Source organism: Rhinolophus ferrumequinum, chromosome 4, assembly GCF_004115265.2.
Source record: "Rhinolophus ferrumequinum isolate MPI-CBG mRhiFer1 chromosome 4, mRhiFer1_v1.p, whole genome shotgun sequence".
In the NCBI taxonomy this organism is placed as follows: domain Eukaryota; kingdom Metazoa; phylum Chordata; class Mammalia; order Chiroptera; family Rhinolophidae; genus Rhinolophus; species Rhinolophus ferrumequinum.
The window spans coordinates 58,444,608-58,465,216 of NC_046287.1; the positions used below are offsets into that span (position 1 = coordinate 58,444,608).

Below are 20,609 nucleotides of genomic sequence, written 5' to 3' on the forward strand. Positions count from 1 at the left end.
ATCAGTCATTGTCTTATATTATTGGCTAATTCATTTATGATTATCTTTAACTAGATTGTAAGCTCCTTTTTTTTTTTTAATTTTTATTGGGGAATATTGGGGAGCAGTGTGTTTTTCCAGGACCTATCAGCTCCAAGTCAAGTCGTTATTTTCAATCTACTTGTGGGCGCAGCTCACTGGCCCATGTGGGAATCAAACCGGTGACCTTGGTGTTATGAGCTCTGTGCTCTAACCACAGAGCCAACCGGCCACCCGTAGATAGATTGTAAGCTCCTTGAAAGTGGGAAATCCTGTTTTGTATTTAAAATACCTATAATTTTAGAAATTAAGAACTGAAACTCTTCAGAGATATTCACATTAAATATTTTCATGTTACAAATGAAGAACTATGACAGGTAAAGTTGCTTGCCCATAGTTGGAGAACTAGGGCTGGAGAGCTTGGATAACCTTCTATCAAGCTATCTCTTTAACTAGTTGATTGTTAAATTTAATCTGAAGGAAGTGCTAAGTACTACTGTTGGTTGAAGCGACTGTATTTTGTGTGTGTAAACTATGTCAGTGTAGAACAAAGTTGTTTGTAATTCCTGATTTCAACACACGGTATTTCCTGTTTGTTTCTTTATGACACATACTTAGGGGCAGATTGTATGCTATTTTTGGAGATACAGCATTTTTATCTTGAAAAAGCATTTTTGGTTTTAGACTTAGATTTACTGGTTTCTCAGGTTAAATAAATGCTCAGACTTTGTATTTTTCTTGTACTGCATTAGATACTAGAACTTGTGTAGTGTTGTGGGATTGGAGTGTCCCTTTATAGAAACTAATAGTCCTGTTATGAGCTATGAATTCTAATCTCTATTTTAAATTCCAGTTACAGTTTTGGTTTCGGTGTTACTATTCTGTTTTCACACATGTGTGCGTGTGCACATACACAGACTCACACACACTCACAGGAGTGCTTAGAACAGCAAACTTTACTATGTGCAAACAAGACTTTACATTTCTAGGGTACCTGAACTGTTTCTTAAAATTCACTTTTATTCCCTATAGTCATTGGCAAAGGGTACATTAGGTATTTATAAGGTGATTGTTATTTAATAGAATACTTTTGCTTCGCAGAAATATTATTGGTTTATTTCTGTGGTGGTATATGCTTGTAGTTGGCATAGATCAGACAGCTCAGGCTTTTTGCAGAATACTAGTTGTTTCCCCCCAGGATTAGAATACACCCCCATCTCTTCCTCTCCCCCAAGAATTGAGATTGATTTCAGAAGTGTCTTTCCTTGTGAATCAAGACTTTAATTATAGGCTTTGTTCTTTCCAAAGGCACTTCCCTTTTCTGCAGTTGTTCTTTAGCGTGTGTGTGTGTGTGTGTGTGTGTGTGTGTGAGAGAGAGAGAGAGAGAGAGAGAGAGAGAGAGAGAGAGAGAGAGAGAGAGAGAGTGTTTGCTTGCAGCATTTGGATCAGTGCAGCAAGTTGGCTTTCTAGACATCCTTTGTATAGTAACAGCATGTGCGGAGGGGCTGGCAGCCTGTAAAACAGTTTTTCTCCTCTTCCCCCTCCTCTCAACCTCACTCCCTCCCTAGATCTGGTGACATTACATAGATAAATGTGTTGGCTAGGAAAACAGCAGAAGGAATTGAATGTCTGCCAAAAATTTGCAGCATGAAACCAAGCTGGCTGCTTCAGCCTCTCTCCTGATCTCTCATTGTGTGTGTGCAGTTTGCACTTACCAGGGCTTTCCTCGTTGCGCATTATGTCACTGCGTTCTCCACCCTCGGTACATTATCTTTTCTTTTGAAAAGCTACTGGCCGCAGGCTTTAAACTTGTTAAACACTTAAGGCTTTATTTATACTGTAATGAAGGTAATATTGAAGATGAAATTAAGTTTGAAAGAAATTTTAATTTGATGTGACACGACTTAGGGTATGCAAGTGTGTGCGCGCGTATGAACGTGTGGTTCTGGGCAGTATTAGCATAGTGTGGAGAAGCTAAGGTTCTCATACCTACCCGAAATCATTACATTACTTTCAAAATATCTTTCTGTTCTTCAGGAAGAGATTTTTTCAATGGACTTTGAAGACAGCTTAGAGAAGTATTGATTTTTAGCCATTGATCAGCATTGCACATAGACATTTCTAGAACAGAAGTGATTTCATTTATTTACTGTCTGTTGAATTAAAGAAGTTAATATGAGAGCTTGAAATTTGGGGTTCTTATTGGTGAGACTGCTTACTTAAGTCTATGTCCAAAAACAAGGGTTTTGGCTATTAGTGTAAGCTTTCTATAAAACTGAAATATTCTACTTAAAAAATACTTTTAGGCTTTCTGTCGTTCAGGAAAGCAGTTATTTTGAATAGGTTCATTTGAGCACCTGTAACTATAGTATTTTCATTGCATTTGTTCCTTATCCTATGCTACCCTGTACTGTAATATATTTTTAATGCATATGTACTAGTTTTACCACTAGATTGTAAGACCCAGCAGCAGGGAACTGTTTTGTAACGTCTTGTTTTTCTAGCGTCTTACTCAGTGCCCTCATACATAATAGATAGTATGGATAATAGTATGTGGAGATCACACTGAAGATGAGACTGGTGTGAGTGAGTTCAGTAGCTGCCTGCCCTCAGCAGGGGAGGGCTCCCATAACAGAACATCAGAGACTGGGTACATTCAAAAAATGAAGTTTCCTTTCTCACGTTTCTGAAGGCTGGAAGTCCAAGATCAAGGCGACAGCCAGGTTTGTTTCTCTGAGGCCTCTCTCCTTGTTTTGCACATGGTCACCTTCTCGCTGTGTCTCACACGATCTTTTTTTGGAACCCACACTCCTGAGGTCTCTTCCTCCTCTTACAATGCACCAGATCTGTGTGATTAGGGCCACATCCTCGTGATCTCACTTAACCCTAATTACGCCTTAAAAGCCCTATCTCCAAAGAAGTCACATTGAGGGGTAGGGCTTCAGCATCTGAATTCTGGGGGGCACACAGTTCAGCCCATAACTCTGACCTGAGGATAGATGGACATGCCCAGTCATTAAGCTATTAGGTAACATACCAGGCACGGTACACTCAGGAAAACCAGACCCCACGAGAGAATGCAGTGTAGGGAATTGATAGAGCGGAGGGTAGAGAACTGAAAAGCAAAACGGGAACCCTGAAGTGACACAGAGGTAATAAATTCTTTAAGCAGCTACCATCTCTAGGGCTGAGGGAACAGAGGAAAGACATTTGGATTATTAGACCCTAGAAGAGTGGAGGAGTGGCCCCAATGAGCTGGGGTTCAGACACTAGGAGGAGGGCCCACTGCCTGGTTGCTTTTAAAAGCTTGGGGAGGGACCCCACAAAGTTGGGATGCAGACCTCGCAAGAGGGCATGTGGCCCTGCTGCTGCTGCTGATACGTCCAGGAGCTGGAAGGAGCCGATGAGTGCAGACGACTGTTGCTGCTGAGGAAAAGGACCCGCTTGGGTGACGCTGGTAGGAACAGGAAACAGACTAGAAGGAGCAAGTCTGTTCTTTCGTCATCTTTTACCTCCTAGGCTTCCTCTCATGTTCCCTGTTGGTGGAGGCTAATGAGAAGGCAGCTGACAGAGGAGAAATGAAATTGCGTTCTGAGCCCAGCATCACCAGGGCTGAGAACAGCTTCATGGCTGGCACGCATCACTGGCAGGAGCACAGCCTCTTTAAAATTCAGTTTGGCAGCATGAGTCAAAAATCTTAGAAATGTGTACACTCTTTGACCCAGCAATTCCAGTTCACAAAATACATCCTAAGGAAATGATCCAAAAAGTGAGCAAAGATGTATTCACAAGAATGTTTGATTATAGTGTTGAATATAATAAACAATTACAAGTATGAAATGTTCATGAATCAGGGATTGCTTAAATTATCTTACACATGTAATGGAATGTTATATGCTCATTGAAAAGATGATGTTGATTTGGATTTATTGATGTGGAAATATATTTAACAAAAAAGATTATACACTGTCATAGTATAGACTTATGTATATATATATTTTTTATGTATATGTAGGAAAAGCTGAGAACAATATACATGAAAAGACATAGCGCAATGGCAGGTTGAAGAGTACAAGCTCTGGAGCCAGACTGCCTGCATTTTGTATCTGGGTTCTGCCACTTTTTATGACTTTGTGTAAATTTGTCTTTCTGGGATCTGTTTTCTCATCTTGAATATGGCGATAAATATACCTAGGGCTGTTGTGAGGTCTTTTTTAAAAGTGTTAATACTGTAAAGCATATAGCAACGATTTGCATGCTCAGGAAATGTTAGGTATTATAGGGCAGGAAGAGGAAGATTGGGAGAGAATTTTACTATTTTTTCCCCTTTATTATCTGATTTTTAAAATGAAAATATCATGATTTTATAATTAGGATAAGCAATAAAGCTTTTCTTTCAAAACTAAAAGCGATGAAGCCAACAAAGATGTAAAAGTATGCTTCCTTATGGAAGTCCTAGAACTTCAGGATGTTCTGTAGGTAGAAACGCATTTCCCACTGCGCCTGGAGGCAGTTGACAGCTGAGCCTTGTCTTTGGACAAGCTCCTTATTCCTTGTGGGGGAAATTTCATTCTTTTTCAAGATTTCTGCAGATGCTCAGGGACTTACATTATTATGGTGCTTCTCACTAGTTTCCCGAGCCCTCCATCTTACTTTCGCTGTAGCTCCTTGGATGGTTCTCTTCACTCTGCACAAAACTTAAGCCCCCTTACTTTTTTTTTATTACTGAAATATTGCTCGCCTCTGTTTTACACGTGGACTGCAAATTTCAAGATTTTTATGGTAGCATAGAAACAATTTAGAACTGGGTGTTACACAGTTCTTAAAAGTCCTTTGACCACCCTACTTCTAGGAATTTGTTCCTGGCCACCTCTCCACATTCTAGCCTTCCGCAGCTCTCGCCCCCGCTCACTCTCTGTTTCTTTAGGCAGGACAGTGTTTACAGAGTTGCTAATGGACTGTGCTAAAACAAAAGATCTCATTACCCCTGAGGTCCATTTAGGATCCTGCTGTGGCTTCTGTTTTGGTTTTCTTTCTCTTTCCTGATCATTCTCTGAGAGTGGGAAAAGGGGATAAAAGGTTGAGTTCTTATTGGTATGAATCTTGCTACTTTTTGAAGAAGGCAGGAGGACCTGTGGTTTTAGTTTTAAATATGTAAATTTAAATCCTGCCATATCATATTATTAGTAAATAGTATCACTATTTACCAGTAATGGAAACTAAACATTTTCCATCTGTAAAGTGTTGTTTTCTTTCAACACTTTTTAAATTATTTTTAATCTAATAATAGATTAGATTATTTTATCTATAGTTTGTTTAATTGAGTTGAAGCAGTTTAGAGGATTGGACTTAGAGTCAGAGTGTCTACCTGACTCTGAATAACTCTAATCCCTTTACTAGTCACGTATGTAGCTTTTGACAATGATTTTTATCTTTGGTAAAGTGAGTATATAATGATTTTTAAAGACCCCTTCCAGTTCCAAACTATCATGATTCTGATAGTAACAGAACAATACACATCTTATCAGACATGTATTTTATTATTTTTCGGAGGTCTTGAGGAAAATGATGCTATTTGCCAATTTGTTCAAGTGTTACTTATCTTAGACCTTAGTTTGGCCAGAATAATGTTCGCAATTGCATCTCTTAAAAATGTAATGAACATGAAGGTTTTGTTGAACATCTTGGTCCTTCTAAACTATCACTTTTATGTATTTTTAGTATAGAAAATATTCTTTTGCTAATGCTCTTGTACTCAAAGTACCACTAAAGAATTTTTCAAAAGTGGGTAATGTGCAGTGTGGTAAATATGTGTATTCAAAAAGACTTTTAAAAACCTTAATGTGATCATGTAAATAAATAACATATAGGAAATCTGTTAGTGCACAGAAAATGTAATCACCTTGCCTTTTTGGGGATGTTTAAACAACAAAACAAAAACTTACTCTGACTTGAAAAGTGTCAGTCACTTAACAAAGATAAACTTTGAAGGGTTGTTGTGAAAAGGAAATCAGCATTTATAGGTGCTTCTTATGTTTGAGTTACAGTCCTATAACTTTATCTCACTTACTCTTCACAATAACTTCAAAGATAGGTATGTTGTACCATTTTAAACCAAAGAAGTTAAGTAACTTGGCCAAAGGGATGCCATAAGTGGCAGAACTCAGTCTGGCTGTAATCTCTACTGAGCTGATTTCTTAGAGAGAAGGATACAGAGGACTTTGAGGAATAGGGTAAAATCATCTGGAGAAAGAGTATAAATTATGCTCTCTGAAGACAAGGGAGTAGGTTGAGAACAGAGGAAGATAGTGTGAGAAAAGTAGTGTCGTATATCATGGAGGGAATTGCATAACAACCTATAATAGTTGGCAGTTGGTATATGTTGTCTAAGTTTTGAGCCAGGCAAATAACTGAATAAAAAACATAGTATTTTAGGAGTATTAATGTGATAGCAATGTGTCAGAAAAACATCAAAGACTAGAGGGAGTCAGTCCATATAGAAGGTTACCTATGGTGGTAGGACTCTGAATTAGGGGAGAGCCCGTAGGTATATAAAAGAAACTGAAGTAGAAAGGAAAGGACCATAAAGGAAAGGAGAGATAGTAAGTAATACCCTGGCAATATCATGTTTGGATGAATGAGGAAAATGACATATCACTGACAGATAGAAAGTGGAACTTTCAAATAAGTGATGAATATGTGAAAGAAAGTAATTCTATAGTGTCTTAGAGTAAAATTTAAATTCAGCAAATAGTGCATACTATCATTTTTGATGTCACCTCTGATTAGGATGTAGAACATTGTTATGGTATCTTGACACATGATTGCTTTCGCATCTAAATTTACAGTAATCTATATACATAGTAAAAAATGTAAATTGAAATTGATCGTTACTGATATAATTATACCATTAACTTTCTTTCACCAATAATCTTGTTATTGTATCTAATTGTAGAAGTCATTAAATGAACTCATAATAAAAATGTATTAAATTTAGTACCCTTATTAAGGCTTTGTAGTGGCTAATGGATTGTATTGGAGCTGATTAAAACTATACAAGGTTACTTTATTGTAGACTATAAATAATGGAAAATTGACTCTTTTCAGGCCATTCAAGTTTTTTTTTTTAATTATATATCTTGTGCAACTGTATACTTTTAAGGAAAAAAATTATTCTAAATATATGTTTAGTGCTTGATAGTACATAGAGTGCTGAAGAATTTAAAGAGATTATTTCCTCCCCTGAAGATGATTGAGTCTTGGAGAGACTTTGAGTCGGTAACTGGTAAACCTATTTGGAGCGAAGCATGATTTTGTTGTATTTTACTTTCAGTAAATGCTTATTTAGTACATACTATGTGTAAGACACATGAGGTGGACTAAGAGGTCTAGGGTAATATCTGCTTATCTAGGCATATCTTTCTGGAAATGATGAAGAAAAAAAATGTTGAGTTCTAAATTGTCAAGATTTGAGAGGAGCATAAGTTTACCCAAGGCCATTCATTAGTAGTGACGGAATGAAGAACTGAGAGGCGGGCTTGCCTGACTGGAAGAGAACAGCGTATTTTTGTTCAGCTGTCTCAACCAAGTACAAACACCTTCCAACAAAGTGTTAGTTTCCTAAGTGAACTTTATGTGCCAATTGTTTCCCCTATGATATTGGAAATAACCAAATTGTGCAAATACTCTCACAAGGCTTTCTTTTGAATTTTTTGGTGTGTAAGTAGGTAATATGAATAGTATTTAATTGTTTTCTAATTATTTTGTATGGATTTTGTTTTATATTCACTGACATGTATAAGTGCTTTGAAAATGTGAGTACTGCTTTTTTATCTTCTCTCTCTCTTTTAATATTACAATGCTTACCAAATAGTATTACTTGCAGACTTCCTATGCTTTGGGCAGTATTTTGAAAACCTAACAATATGTTTTCCTCATGCTCAGTCATTGGGCACCGTTTGGGTTTCCTTCACTGGACCATGACTGAGAATAAATAGTTCAGTTTTCCACTTTTCTAGGCTAAGACTTAACTCCTCATATTCTTTGGGCATTTATTCTGTATAATAAAGCGATTCTTTTAGCTTTATTATGTATATTATAGTACTTCAGCAGTATTACCAACTAACAAATGATATCAGCTGAAAATTATTTGTTTCAAGTTGTGTGAAATAAATATCCATTGAAGAAAGTTAATTTGCAGTTAAATTTACTTGATTATAATTTCAGGAGAAAAAAGGGGCAGGATAACAAATACCTCGAACCATTAGACTCCAAAGAGGTAGGCAAGCCTGTAGCTTGAAGAAAAGTTAAAAGTAAGGAAGTGGGGGTGGCCGGTTAGCTCAGTTGGTTAGAGCTTGACACTAATAACACCAAGGTTGCCGCTTCGATCGCCACGTGGGCCACTGTGAGCTGCACCCTCTTTAAAGAAAAAAAAGTAAGGAAGTAAGGTTAGGTGTGTAGATTTGAGAGGAACTTACGGTAGTTCATGCAGAGTAACCTGGCTCAGATACGCAGCAGTCAGAAAGAGATTTTAGTTTGAGACTGAGTAGTGATTGATCGATAGATTTTAATTCTTAGACTGCCTTACAAGAAACTTGTTAAGGCATAAGGGTGAGCTATTTTTTGTAATTGGATTAAAAGGTAACCAACCTCTATCTTATCTGGATAGCTAGAAAATGTCATTGTACTTAAGATATTCTAAATGTGTCTAAAAATCCTTTTCTTTCATGGTATAAACCTCACATAGTAGAGATCACTGGGCAAAATTTTTGCTGTTCTTGTTTTTAAAAATTATTTCCAAAAGCTCAACTCAGAACGCTACTCAACTACTTGTTATCAGAGCATCTACTATGGATTTGCCTCAATGCTGCCATCTGGTGATTATAACGGAGATCTCAACGTGGTGCGTAAGGCCACCTAGAGCAACAGACGCCACGAGAATCAATCTGAGTGCCTCCTGCCACAGATCTCCCACTGCTTTTGAGAAATTGAGTGGAAGTGGGTTACTGTGGCAGAACTCTTATTTACTTATTGAGACCATGAAATTACTTGTGGCATTGCTTTGTAAATAGTAGAGCATTTATATACTAAGATTATTATTGAGTAGCTCATAGCTTTATCAGGCTCATACCAACTCATTGTTCTTTCTAAGATACTATTATTCTTATTTCTAGTTCTGCAGGGTAATTTAATGTACTGAACAACACTTACTGAATGCATATTATATACTAGGCACTATTCTTAGTACTAGGAATACAGTCCTGAACAAACATACAGAAATCAGAACGTTCACAGAGTTTACATTTAGTGGGGGGCAAATACTAAGACACACACACAATATGTTAACTGCATGAAAAGGATTACGGGAAAAGATAAAGCAAGGAAGGGGGATATGAATTGTTGTGGTTGCTTAGTTGTTTTGAATGTTAGATGGAATGGTCAAAGAAAGCCTGACTGAGAAGGAGACTTTTGTGTAGAGACGTGAGGGATCTAGGGAAGAGCGTTACAGACAGGACGAGAAGCAAATGTGAAGGGGCTGTGATGGGAACATCTGACTTGTGAAGAAAACACAAGCAGAGCAGCTGGAGTAGATGTAAGAGAGAGAGAGCAGCAGAGACAGAGAGGTGATTGTGTGTATATGTGGGGGTGCAGATCACGTAGCGTCTTGTAGTCATTTGGCATTTAGTCTGAGAGGGAAGTCATTGGACTGGATGGAGGGTTTGGGGCAGCCCGGTGACATGCTCTGATTTAACTTGTAACAGGTTCTCTCTGGCTGCTGTGTTTAATGGTGTGTAAGGTGATTTGCTACAAACTTTTTGTTTGTTTGTTTTATTAGCTGTAGGAACAGATTTACTTTATATTGATATGAGAGCAGTAAGATAAGGACTAAGCTTAGACAGGTGTAGAAATAGTGATTATATGGCATATTGCTTATCTTCACAGATTTTTTTAGATTAAGATTTATTGCGGTGACAATGGTTAGTAAAATTACATAGGTTTCAAGTGTGCAATTCTGTAATATAATACATCATCTATGTATCACACTGTGTGTTCACCACCCAGAGTCAGTTCTCCTTCCTTCACCATATATTTGACCCCCTTTACCCTCTTCATTGTGTTAACAATTGTTCTCACTTAATCTTCTTGATACAAGATAATGAAATCAGCTTGTAAAGTTTTACTTGGAAAATGATATGAATATCTCTTCACTATCCTAAAACCACCTTAGTACATTTCAGGTTTAAATCTTACAGTGAACCCAATGTAGTTTTAGCTCTTTTCACTGATTTTCATGCTCATTAATATTTTGGGAATGAGAATGATCCCGAGTTGTACTGTTTTATGCTCTTAACAGTATAGTTAGCCATATTCTAAAATCAAACAGTGCTATTTCATCATAAAGAAAACCTCATAATTATGTTGTCACCTAGATGATTTATTTAAACCACTTTTTTGTTTGTAGCTCAACTAAAATGGCTAATCCTCAAAATACTATTACTCTGTCCCAAATAGCACTTTAAAACCCTGAAATGATCAAGTAGTTAAAAAGAAATCATAATTGTCAGTAATAGTATTTCTCTATGGATTCAATATTGTTTTGGTAGCTGAAAAATTGATCATTTTTATGTTTGGTCCTGTGATGTCAAAGAATAAACATCTTCAATGTGAAGTGTTTAGGTTAAGGAAATGTGGCTGAACTGCCATGTGTTACGGAAAACTACCTGTTTCTATATAATTTGAGTCTGTTTGCACCCGTGTCTTTATTTGACTTTAAAAAATTGCTTTTCAGGCTGTCTTATTTTCACACTGTAAATATCAGTACTATGTAAACTTAAGTAAAGTTGTCATTACTGGGGATAATCAGCAACTTGTTTCGTGTAATGAGCAGGTGAGGTCTAAGTCTATGGTCATTTGATGAGTACCAGAATAATTGAGTTAAAACTGTCTGCACAGCTCCCAGTAACCAGGCAGCCAGTTTGTCTAAATCATTACCTGCCCCCGCACCCCCCCCTTTAATGAGTAGGTTTGAATGACCTCAGTTATTTTGTTTTGGGTAGACAGTACCTAGTAAAATAAAGCCTTGATCATATATAAAAAATATTGACAAGCAGTAATATTATAGGGAACATACAGGAACGTATAGGGACAGTTTTGCTAAAGATTTCTTAGGTATGATTTTATATAACATTTTTCTGCTAGTAGGAACTTTATTATCTAGTTCTTGATGATAAAGACGTGTTTGAAGACACAAATTACTACAGAGTTTTAATTTTTAAAGACATTTCCTATGCTAAAGAATAACAATAATTTCTTTTTCAGACTTTCTCTTTTCTTCATCCTTGTATGTTTGCTCCCTTAAATACTTTGCTATACTTAATATAGTTTAATTATGGTAACTTGGTTTGAATTATGATATTGTTCCTGCTCTGCCCTATTGTTCTTTATTATAAAGTAGGTTTCTCCATCTCCTCCGTGATTGCAGGTTCCATAGCATTCTTTATCTGAACTCAACTTTGTTCCTTTATAACTAGATTGCTGAAGTAAATACAATGTACTTTATATGTGAAAGTGGTACCACTAGCCTACCACTAGTAGGTGAAGCTACTGTTTTCATATTCTTACCCTAGTTTAAAAAGAGAGTGAGATGGGGACAGACTCAAGAAGAGTTAATAGATACATTCTTTGATTTTCACTGCCTCTAGGATGATTGTTGTTCCTTAATTAAACACATTTTTCTTACATGAAGTTCTTCGCATCTACTAATACCTCGATCTCTGGGTTTTTCTGCCGGTGGAGGGTGAGGGTCTGGCTGTCATTTATCAATATTTTCTCTAAAACTTTATCCTGGGCACAGTCATTTTTGCTGACTTGAACACATTTATATGATTCTTCTAAAATCATGCTTTCCCAGCTTCTTTTTTTTTTAAAGATTTTATTGGGGAAGGGGAACAGGACTTTATTGGGGAACAATGTGTACTTCCAGGACTTTTTTCCAAGTCAAGTTGTTGTCCTTTCAGTCTTAGTTGTGGAGGGCGCAGCTCAGCTCCAGGTCCAGTTGCCGTTGCTAGTTGCAGGGGGCACAGCCCACCATCCCTTGAGGGAGTCGAGGAATCAAACTGGCAACCTTGTGGTTGAGAGCCTGCACTCCAACCAACTGAGCCAATCGACAGGCAGCTCAGCTCAAAGCGCTGTGTTCAAATCTTAATTGCAGGGGGCACTGCCCACCATCCCTTGCGGGACTCGAGGAATTGAACTGGCAACCTTGTGGTTGAGAGCCCACTGGCCCATGTGGGAATCGAACCGGCAGCCTTTGGAGTTAGGAGCATGGAGCTCCAACCGCCTGAGCCACCGGGCTGGCCCCTTTCCCAGCTTCTTGACGTTGTCTTCTATGTTACTTCTGTGCCCAACTAGAATGTAAACTATGAAAGTGGGGCCTTGCCTTTTTCACGACTGCACCCTCAAGTGTCTAGAATAGTGCTTACTAAGTATTAAAAAATTTGTGCTTACTTGCCATTGGAGTTTTCTTTGTTAGCTAAAACTTTAGGCAACCACAAACTTGATTGAAAGTTCCTCTGTTGACCACAGTCCTGCTTTTCCAATTCTTTTACTTCCTATTGGACCTTTATTTCCAGTTCATCAGGATTTCTATGGTACTTTAACTCTTTATCTCTCAGTTTGTCAGCTCCCTTCCGCTCACGATGCCCAGCATCAATTTTGTGGCCAACTATTTTAGAAATATTCGTATTTACATTCTAGTCGACCCTACCCTTTGGCTTAATTGGTCAGTCTAAGGTTCTCAGATTTTGTCAGTCCAAGGCTTCAGAAGTGTGAAGGAAACCATTTGATTGGAAATACTACAAACTGCTTCTTTCTGATCTTAGCTTGGTGGTTAGGGCTGGTTTCCATCACTAATTGATTCCCTGTCATCTTCCACATAGAGACTTCCGTACTTCTCCTGCTCTCTGTAAATGCCCAAACCCATGTCTCTCTGCTTCTCTTAAAGCAGGAGACATTGGCTTCCAGTTTATGAAACGCTGGAGGCCATTTTGTAGGCTCTCTGTCAACTTTTCTCCCTGTATTTTGAATTTTTCTCTATGTTAATACATACTTCTCTAATTCTGTCTGGCCTGAAGAAGGTGTGTCCACTTTCTGTCTTGATAGGAGGACATTTTGTTAGCGCTGTTCTTGGACCCAGCCAATCCCACCTCTCAATTTTCTCAGTCAGCTATCACTTTCTCATGTTCTAGCTAACCAATCCCTGCCCCACTTTTTAGCAGGTGATTTTCTTTCTTTCTTTTTTTTTTTTTTCAGGAATAAGGAGGCTGTGAGAAATTAGCACCCTCACGTTTTCCCTGTTCTCACTCACTATCCCATCTACAGTGTGCGTCTGCACCATCCACTGCTACGGCCAGTCCCTTCACCCATGCTTTAAAATCATCCTTTTTCCTAAACCAGTGTTATCCAATAGAACTTTCTGTAATGATGGAATCGCTCTGTATTTGTGCTGTCCAGTATCCTAACCACTGGCCACATGTGACTATTGAGCACTTGATATGTAACTAGTGTGACTGGGGAATTAATTTAACTTTTATTTTAAATTTAATTAGCCACATATTATAGTGCCTACTATATTGAATTGTGCAGCTTTAAACCTCACTACATAATATGTTCCTGTTCTTGTTTTGTGAATGTCTGACCATGTATGTCTTCTCTTCCATATTTAAATAGATTTTACTTTCTTATCTTAAATACCTCAAACATGTCAAAATTCTTTCCATTTCTTTTTGGCTGTCTCTTGTCTGCTGTCTGTCCCTTCATGGCAGTTTGTTGGTTCCTATGACTTTAGCTCTTATTCTGTCACTGAAAACGGTGCTTTTTTACTGAGGTCTCCAACTATTTCTCAATTGTGGAATCCACCAGTACTTTATCTTCCAACATTGATTGTTGATTGCTCTCTGCTTCTTGAAATTCTTGGTTCTGTTTTTGCTCAGACATGGTCTTTTCTGGTTCCTTTTACCCCTTTGGTGCTTCTAAATGTTGATATTCTTCTATCTCAGACTTCATCTCATTTCTCCACTCTCCTCCCTTTAATTCTCTACCATATTCTACCCACTCCGCCTTTTCACTGGGTGCTATCAGGCATTATGTGCATGTTGATGCCTTTAAAATCCATCTACAGCCTGTTCTCTTTCCTAAGTTCCAAACTCAATGTCCAAATCGTCTTGGCAGAATATTGCAAAACTACTACAGTCCTACTCCATAGATGCTCATTAATTTAAATTTAACTTTCAAATTAAAATATGCATACAGAGAAGTACACAGATTGTAAGTCTATACCTCAATTATTACATAATTAACATGTATAAAACCACCATCCAGATCAACAAAAAGAATATTAGCAGCATCTCAGAAGTCCCTTTCCAATTCAGTACCTCTTCCTTTCTCCCTAAAGGTAACCACTATTCTGACTTATGACAATATAGAGAAATTTTTGAATTTTACATAAATAAAATGATATAGTATACATTATTTTGTGCCTGTTCTTTCATTCAGTTGTTTGTGATGCACATCCATTATTGTTGCCTGTAATTTGTTTATTTTCATTACTTTAGTAGTCTACTGTATGGATATAGCACATTTTATCTCTGCAACCATTGGTAGTTATTTGGGAAATTTTTTAGTAAATTTTGTTATGAATAATGCTACTGTGATCATTTTTGTGTTTTATTGTTTATGTGTGTTTGAACTTCGTTTGGGTATATAGCTAGGTGTAGAAGTGCTGGATCACATGGTATTGCCTATGTTTAATTTTAGCAGATAATGTCGAATAGTTTTCAGAGTGTTTTTTTTCTATTTAAATGTCTGTTAGCCATTTAAGAGAGTTCCTGTTGTTCCACTGTCTTAGCCACACTTTCTGTTGCTGATCTTCATGATTTTAGCCACTTAAAGATCTACTTCCTTGATGGCTAATGAGGTTGAGCATCTTTTCTTGTGTTTATTGGCCCTTTATTATTATTTATGTTTTTCTGTTGTGAATTATCAATTGACATCTACCTACTTTTCTACTGAGTTGTCTGTGTTTTCCTTAGTGATAGGTGAGGGTTCTTTAAATATTCTGGATATGAGCCATTTGTTAGTTAAATATGTTGTTAATATCTTTTATTCTGTGGCTTGCCTTTTCACTTCTTTAATGGTGTCTAAGTCTTCCATCTTCCTTACTGTGCTCCCCGCCCCAAATTAATTAGCCACCAGATCCTACCAGTTCTGTCTGTCAAACATCTCTTATCTCTCTTCTCCATTCTTTTCGTGAGGGCCTCAATACAGACCCTCATTACTCATGGCCTGGATTATAGAGGGCTGATACTGTGATTTCTTGCACTTAATTCAGTGAAGTTTTCAACTTAGGGGAAAGATTTGCTTTGTTCAATCCATGTTGTATCATTTAGTTTCAAAGTGACCAACTTAATTGGGATGTGATTTTTTTTTTGGACCGAGGTTGTCACTACAAGGACCAGTTTGTAAAAACTCACTTACTTAGTTGGAGATTTAGGAGAGTGATGCAATTGTCCTAAAGTTACATATAACTTTTGTAGGAATTTAAAACAAATTTTAATGTCTTTATGTTAATATTAAAAAATAGTACCAGTGCCTGAGCTAATTGTGTTTGTTTTTTACAGCCGGTTGCTGAACCCATCCCCATCTGTAGTTTCTGTCTTGGTACAAAAGAACAAAATCGAGAAAAGAAGCCCGAGGAACTCATCTCCTGTGCTGACTGTGGAAACAGTGGTACGTGATCCCTCTGAGTTTTCTGACGTGTGCTGTCAGGCAAGAAGGAAGTACGGTTAACGGAGTTTGTACCCTTGACCCTTATCAAAGTCATATTTTAATTTGATTCTGGTTTTAGGTAACTTAGATGAGCTTCTAGACAAGGGAGCAATTTAAATGTATAGATGAAATGTTTTATTCAGTTAAGTCAAACCAGGTCTTAGGCTTTTTTAATAAAAAGTTTTCCATAGACTTATTTTTTTCCTGTTGATCTTTATATTTCACTATCAAACATCTGTTCAAATCACAGCAATCAGTCTGAAGTTATTGCTGGTTTCTTTAATAATCACTACTTATCTTTCTTGATTTATGCCTCCAGCTTTATGAATAGAACCAGTGTGGTTCTATTCTTGGTAGAAACTTACATATGTCACATTGGGAAATGGAGTGTTGACACTGCATTTTAGTTAGCTGTATGAAATTCTGAGCTCTGAAAAAATTTGCAAAGAATCTCCCAGTTTGTTAATTCCAGAGATATTCTTGGTATACATTTTAACAACTTACAAGGCTTTGCAGGAAGGTCTTAGTAAACCTACATTATCTTTGATCATTGGCTGAGTTTTCAGTGTTTTCTATCAGTAACAATCAGGATATATTCCAGAAATCAGAAAATACACCAGATACTTCAAGAGGAAAGGAGTTTAGTATTATATTTGGGTATTTGTGAAATTGTTGGAAGAGCTAAAGAGGCAAGCTCTAGACAGGGCTTTAAGGACTAATTCCTGGGACATTGCAGAACTGAGTCACCAGGGAGTCACTATGCCTGCGTCCACAGTGGGAGGCTCCTGTGGATCCCCTCAGCTCTGTAGTTGGAAACTGAAATGCTGAATTTGGCCGTCATCACAACAGCCTCTGGGTAGCCATGAAGGTGAAGAGTGGACACTGGCATTTTCATGACTTTTCTTCTCATTAGAAAGCAGTCAGTGCAAGGAGGAAGATGGTCTTTGCTTCATTTCTGCCTTTCTAAAATCACTCAAACAGGGCCGGCCCGGTGGTTCAGGCGGTTAGAGCTCCATGCTCCTGACTCCGAAGGCTGCCAGTTCGATTCCCACATGGGCCAGTGGGCTCTCAACCACTAGGTTGCCAGTTCAATTCCTCGAGTCCCGCAAGGGATGGTGGGCTCCGCCCCCTGCAACTAAGATTGAACACAGCGCTTTGAGCTGAGCTGCCTCACGGAAGGTTCAGTTGGTTGTAGCGTGGGCTCTCAACCACAAGGTTGCCGGTTCGACTCCCGCATAGGAGGTGGGCTGCGCCCTCTGCAACTAGCAACAGCAACTGGACCTGGAGCTGAGCTGCGCCCTCCACAACTAAGAATGAAAGGGCAACAACTTGAAGCTGAATGGCACCCTCCGCAACTAAGATTGAAAGGACAACAACTTGACTTGGAAAAAAGTCCTGGAAGTACACACTGTTCCCCAATAAAGTCCTGTTTCCCTTCCCCAATAAAATCTTTAAAAAAAGAAAATCACTCAAACATATCAAGGTGTTAGAACTTGACTCATATCTAGAGCCTAGCTGCAAAGGAATCTAGGAAATAGTTTTTAGCTTTTTGGGTTTTATGTATGGAATGCATTAGAAGAAGGTGGGAAGAAATCTTGTATAGTAGGTGACCGTGTCCAGCATAATATCACAAACCAAAATGAACTGTGGATGGATTTCACAGTTAAATATAAACCATAAAATTCTAAAAGATAAAATATAGTGACATGTCATACAATGTGTTGATTGCCAAACTATTTTAGTAATAGCACCCTTAAGAAATCTTATGGGAACCTAAATGTATAAAGCAGGTAAAAATGAACCTGTTCTAGGTGAGGTGGGAACGAAGTGGGGTTAGGGGGCGGGTTGTGCCATAGGCCTGCTTTCTAAGAAGCATTATACGCGTATTTGAGGTGATGTCTGAATTTCTGTAAGATAAGGAAGAATGCAATTTGAAAACTTACCATAGAGGAAACTTTAACATAACTAGTAGAATAAAGAACTATATTAGTTATCTATTGCTGTAGAAAAAATTTCAAAACTTAGCAGCTAAAAGCAACAACAAACATTTTTTATTTCATGTTGTTTCTGTGGGTCAGGAATTTGGGAGTGGCTTACCTGGGTGGTTTTCACTTGGGATTTTTCATGAGGTTGCAATCAAGATTTCATCTGGTGCTTTAGTCATCTGAAGGCTTCCATGATGAATCACTTCACTGGCAAATTAATGCTGCCAATTGACAGGAGATCTCAGTTCTTTGCCTTGTGGACCTCTTGATTGGGCTGTATGTGTGTCCACAACATGGCAGCTGGAGTATCCCAAGCAGGTATCTGAGAGAGAGCAAAGTAGAATCTGCAGTATCTTTTATAACCTAGCCTTAGAAGTCACACTGTCATTTCACTAGTACTCTATTGGTTGCACAGATCAGCCATATTCAGTGTGGGAGTGAACTATACAAGGGTGTGAATTGGTAATCTTACCGGGAGGCAAGAATGATTGGCGGGCAGCTTGGAGCCTGGCTATCATAATAACCAAGAAAGAAAAGATGGACATAGTCAAACATATGACATTTTTTATTTTCCAAATTGAGAACTAAACTACCGCTCCTCCCCAAAAATGCAAGAATTGTTTGAGGAAAAAAATTACATTAAACATGGCAAAGGCTCAAAAGCTGTAAAGTATAAAGATCATGTTTACATTTGTAAGCATAAAATCCAAGGGTGAGAGCCCATGAACAGGCAGTCTATATGAGAGAAAGTTAGTAGTTGAGCATATATTAATGTTTTCCCCAAATAATAATAGGAAGGCACATTAAAGCAGCAGTGAAGTGTCATTTCATAGCTGTTACAATACTAAAACTTCAAAGATAAGAGAGCCCAAACCTAGAGCTGATGGAATTGTGGTAAAACATTTGTACTTTGCTTGTGGCACTGGATGTATCATAGGGTTTGGAACATGTTTTGACAGTGCATGTCTTTCTCTTAAGCTAGAAAAATGTTTATTTCATTTCACTCACCAACCCCACTTTCAGGAATTAATCGTAAGGAATTAATTTAAAAGAAGGAAAGAATCTATAAACATGAAATAATTTATTTTAGTATTCGAACTGTTATGGGTAATAGTCTAAGTATTTAACAATAAGGTAATGGTCAGGTAGGTTATATTGTATCGACTCGGAATATAATCATTTTAAGGTATAGAAATATTAAGTTTACTTGGTTAAAATTATGAAGAAAAGCAACAAAACTGTATATACCCTGTAGTTAAGAGTATGCAAGAACTTTTAGCTAGGTTCGAAAATGGAAAATAGAGCATGAAAATGGCTCTTCTAGGATGATGAGATTATGTGAGATTTTTATACCTCTTCTCCTATTTTTCTTTAATGTTAGTGATATTTTGATGGTAAACTTCTTACCACCTCGTAAAAGAAATAATTATTTAGGAATAGTTTTCCTAAGAAGAGAAAATACTTTAACCAGCTCGTTTTCTCAACAAAGAAAAATAAACATAACAGAATTTTAGAGAAAAGGGACAAATCCTTTCAGACAGTTGAGGGCAAATTGACTACTCTAAAGTTTTGAGAATCAAACTGATACTAACTCTTGGAAAAGGAAACAATTTTTTCTGTTACTGCTAATTCTGATCACAACAGAACTATTGCTTAAGTTTTAGTTTTAGCTTGAGTGCCTTAAGCCATAAGCAAATAACTCACTTTAAATTAGGAGATTTTGGTTAACATATTTTTTAGTTATAGGTAACACATATTACTATTTAAAGAAATTGAGAGCACAGGAGGGTATAATGTGAAATGTAAAATCTTTCTCCTTTTAAAGGTTTATAGCTCCATATCCTAGGATGTTAACAATTGTAAACTGTTTTGGAGTATTCTTCGAGAAATGGCCTGAGCATATTATGTATTCATATACACAAAAGCATGTGCATACACATAATGCTTTAATGCAGGCTTAATAAAAGTTTGGAGTTTGTCAAGTTTTTTACAACCAAGTTTGTGGGGGTGTATACTAAATTCTATTTAGCATTAATAAAACTGAATTGAAGTATAAGTCTCGATGAGATGTGTATGGCAAGCTCAGGAGCATCTTGTTTTCTTTAATACATGTTTTAAGGTAGTTGCCTTTTTCTACATTATTCCTTTAATACAATTACAAAATGATTGTTGATTGTTTCATTTGTGAATTTTCCCCTCTTACTAGGTCATCCATCCTGTTTAAAGTTTTCCCCTGAACTAACGGTTAGAGTGAAGGCCTTACGGTGGCAATGCATCGAGTGTAAAACCTGCAGCTCCTGTCGAGATCAAGGCAAAAATGCAGTGAGTATCTTCACCTTCCAATGTGAATACTTCACTTGGAAGTAAAATCTACAAGTGGCATTTCCCTCTATGTATGGTTTGTCGATTTTTAGTCACTTGGTCCAGCAGAATTTAGAACAGTAGCCTCTTTGAGTTACATATTAATAATTTAGTATACTTGTTCATTGAGACTTGGATTATTTCTAGGTAGTTCTACAGCACCTTAATAGGAATTTGCAGAGACTAAGCTATTTTAAAGAAACTCCAAAATTTGAGTAGTATGGAGGCGTTCATTTAGAAATGGTCAGTTAGTATGTTATTACTAACTGATAGTAGTATATCATCCTTTTTTTATTATTAAAACAGACTAAAGTTAGCTTATATCTAGTTACTGGATAAATTTGAAAGTAATGAAACTAGTTCTTTATTAAAGATTGGATGAAGCAAAACTTTTTGCTAACTCAGGCTCCATTTAGTCAA

At 37.3% G+C, this 20,609-nt stretch overlaps 1 protein-coding gene across 3 annotated transcripts in view; it reads left to right on the forward strand.

Annotated features, from left to right (window-relative positions):
- The window catches only part of KAT6A (lysine acetyltransferase 6A), a 98,027-nt gene that overhangs the window by 35,533 nt on the left and 41,885 nt on the right, over positions 1-20,609 (forward strand). For all 3 annotated transcript variants that reach the window (XM_033103831.1, XM_033103833.1, XM_033103832.1), the window contains 2 exons: positions 15,696-15,804; positions 20,035-20,150. In XM_033103831.1, coding sequence (XP_032959722.1) covers positions 15,696-15,804; positions 20,035-20,150 — 225 coding nt within the window. The remainder of the gene's footprint in view (positions 1-15,695; positions 15,805-20,034; positions 20,151-20,609) is intronic.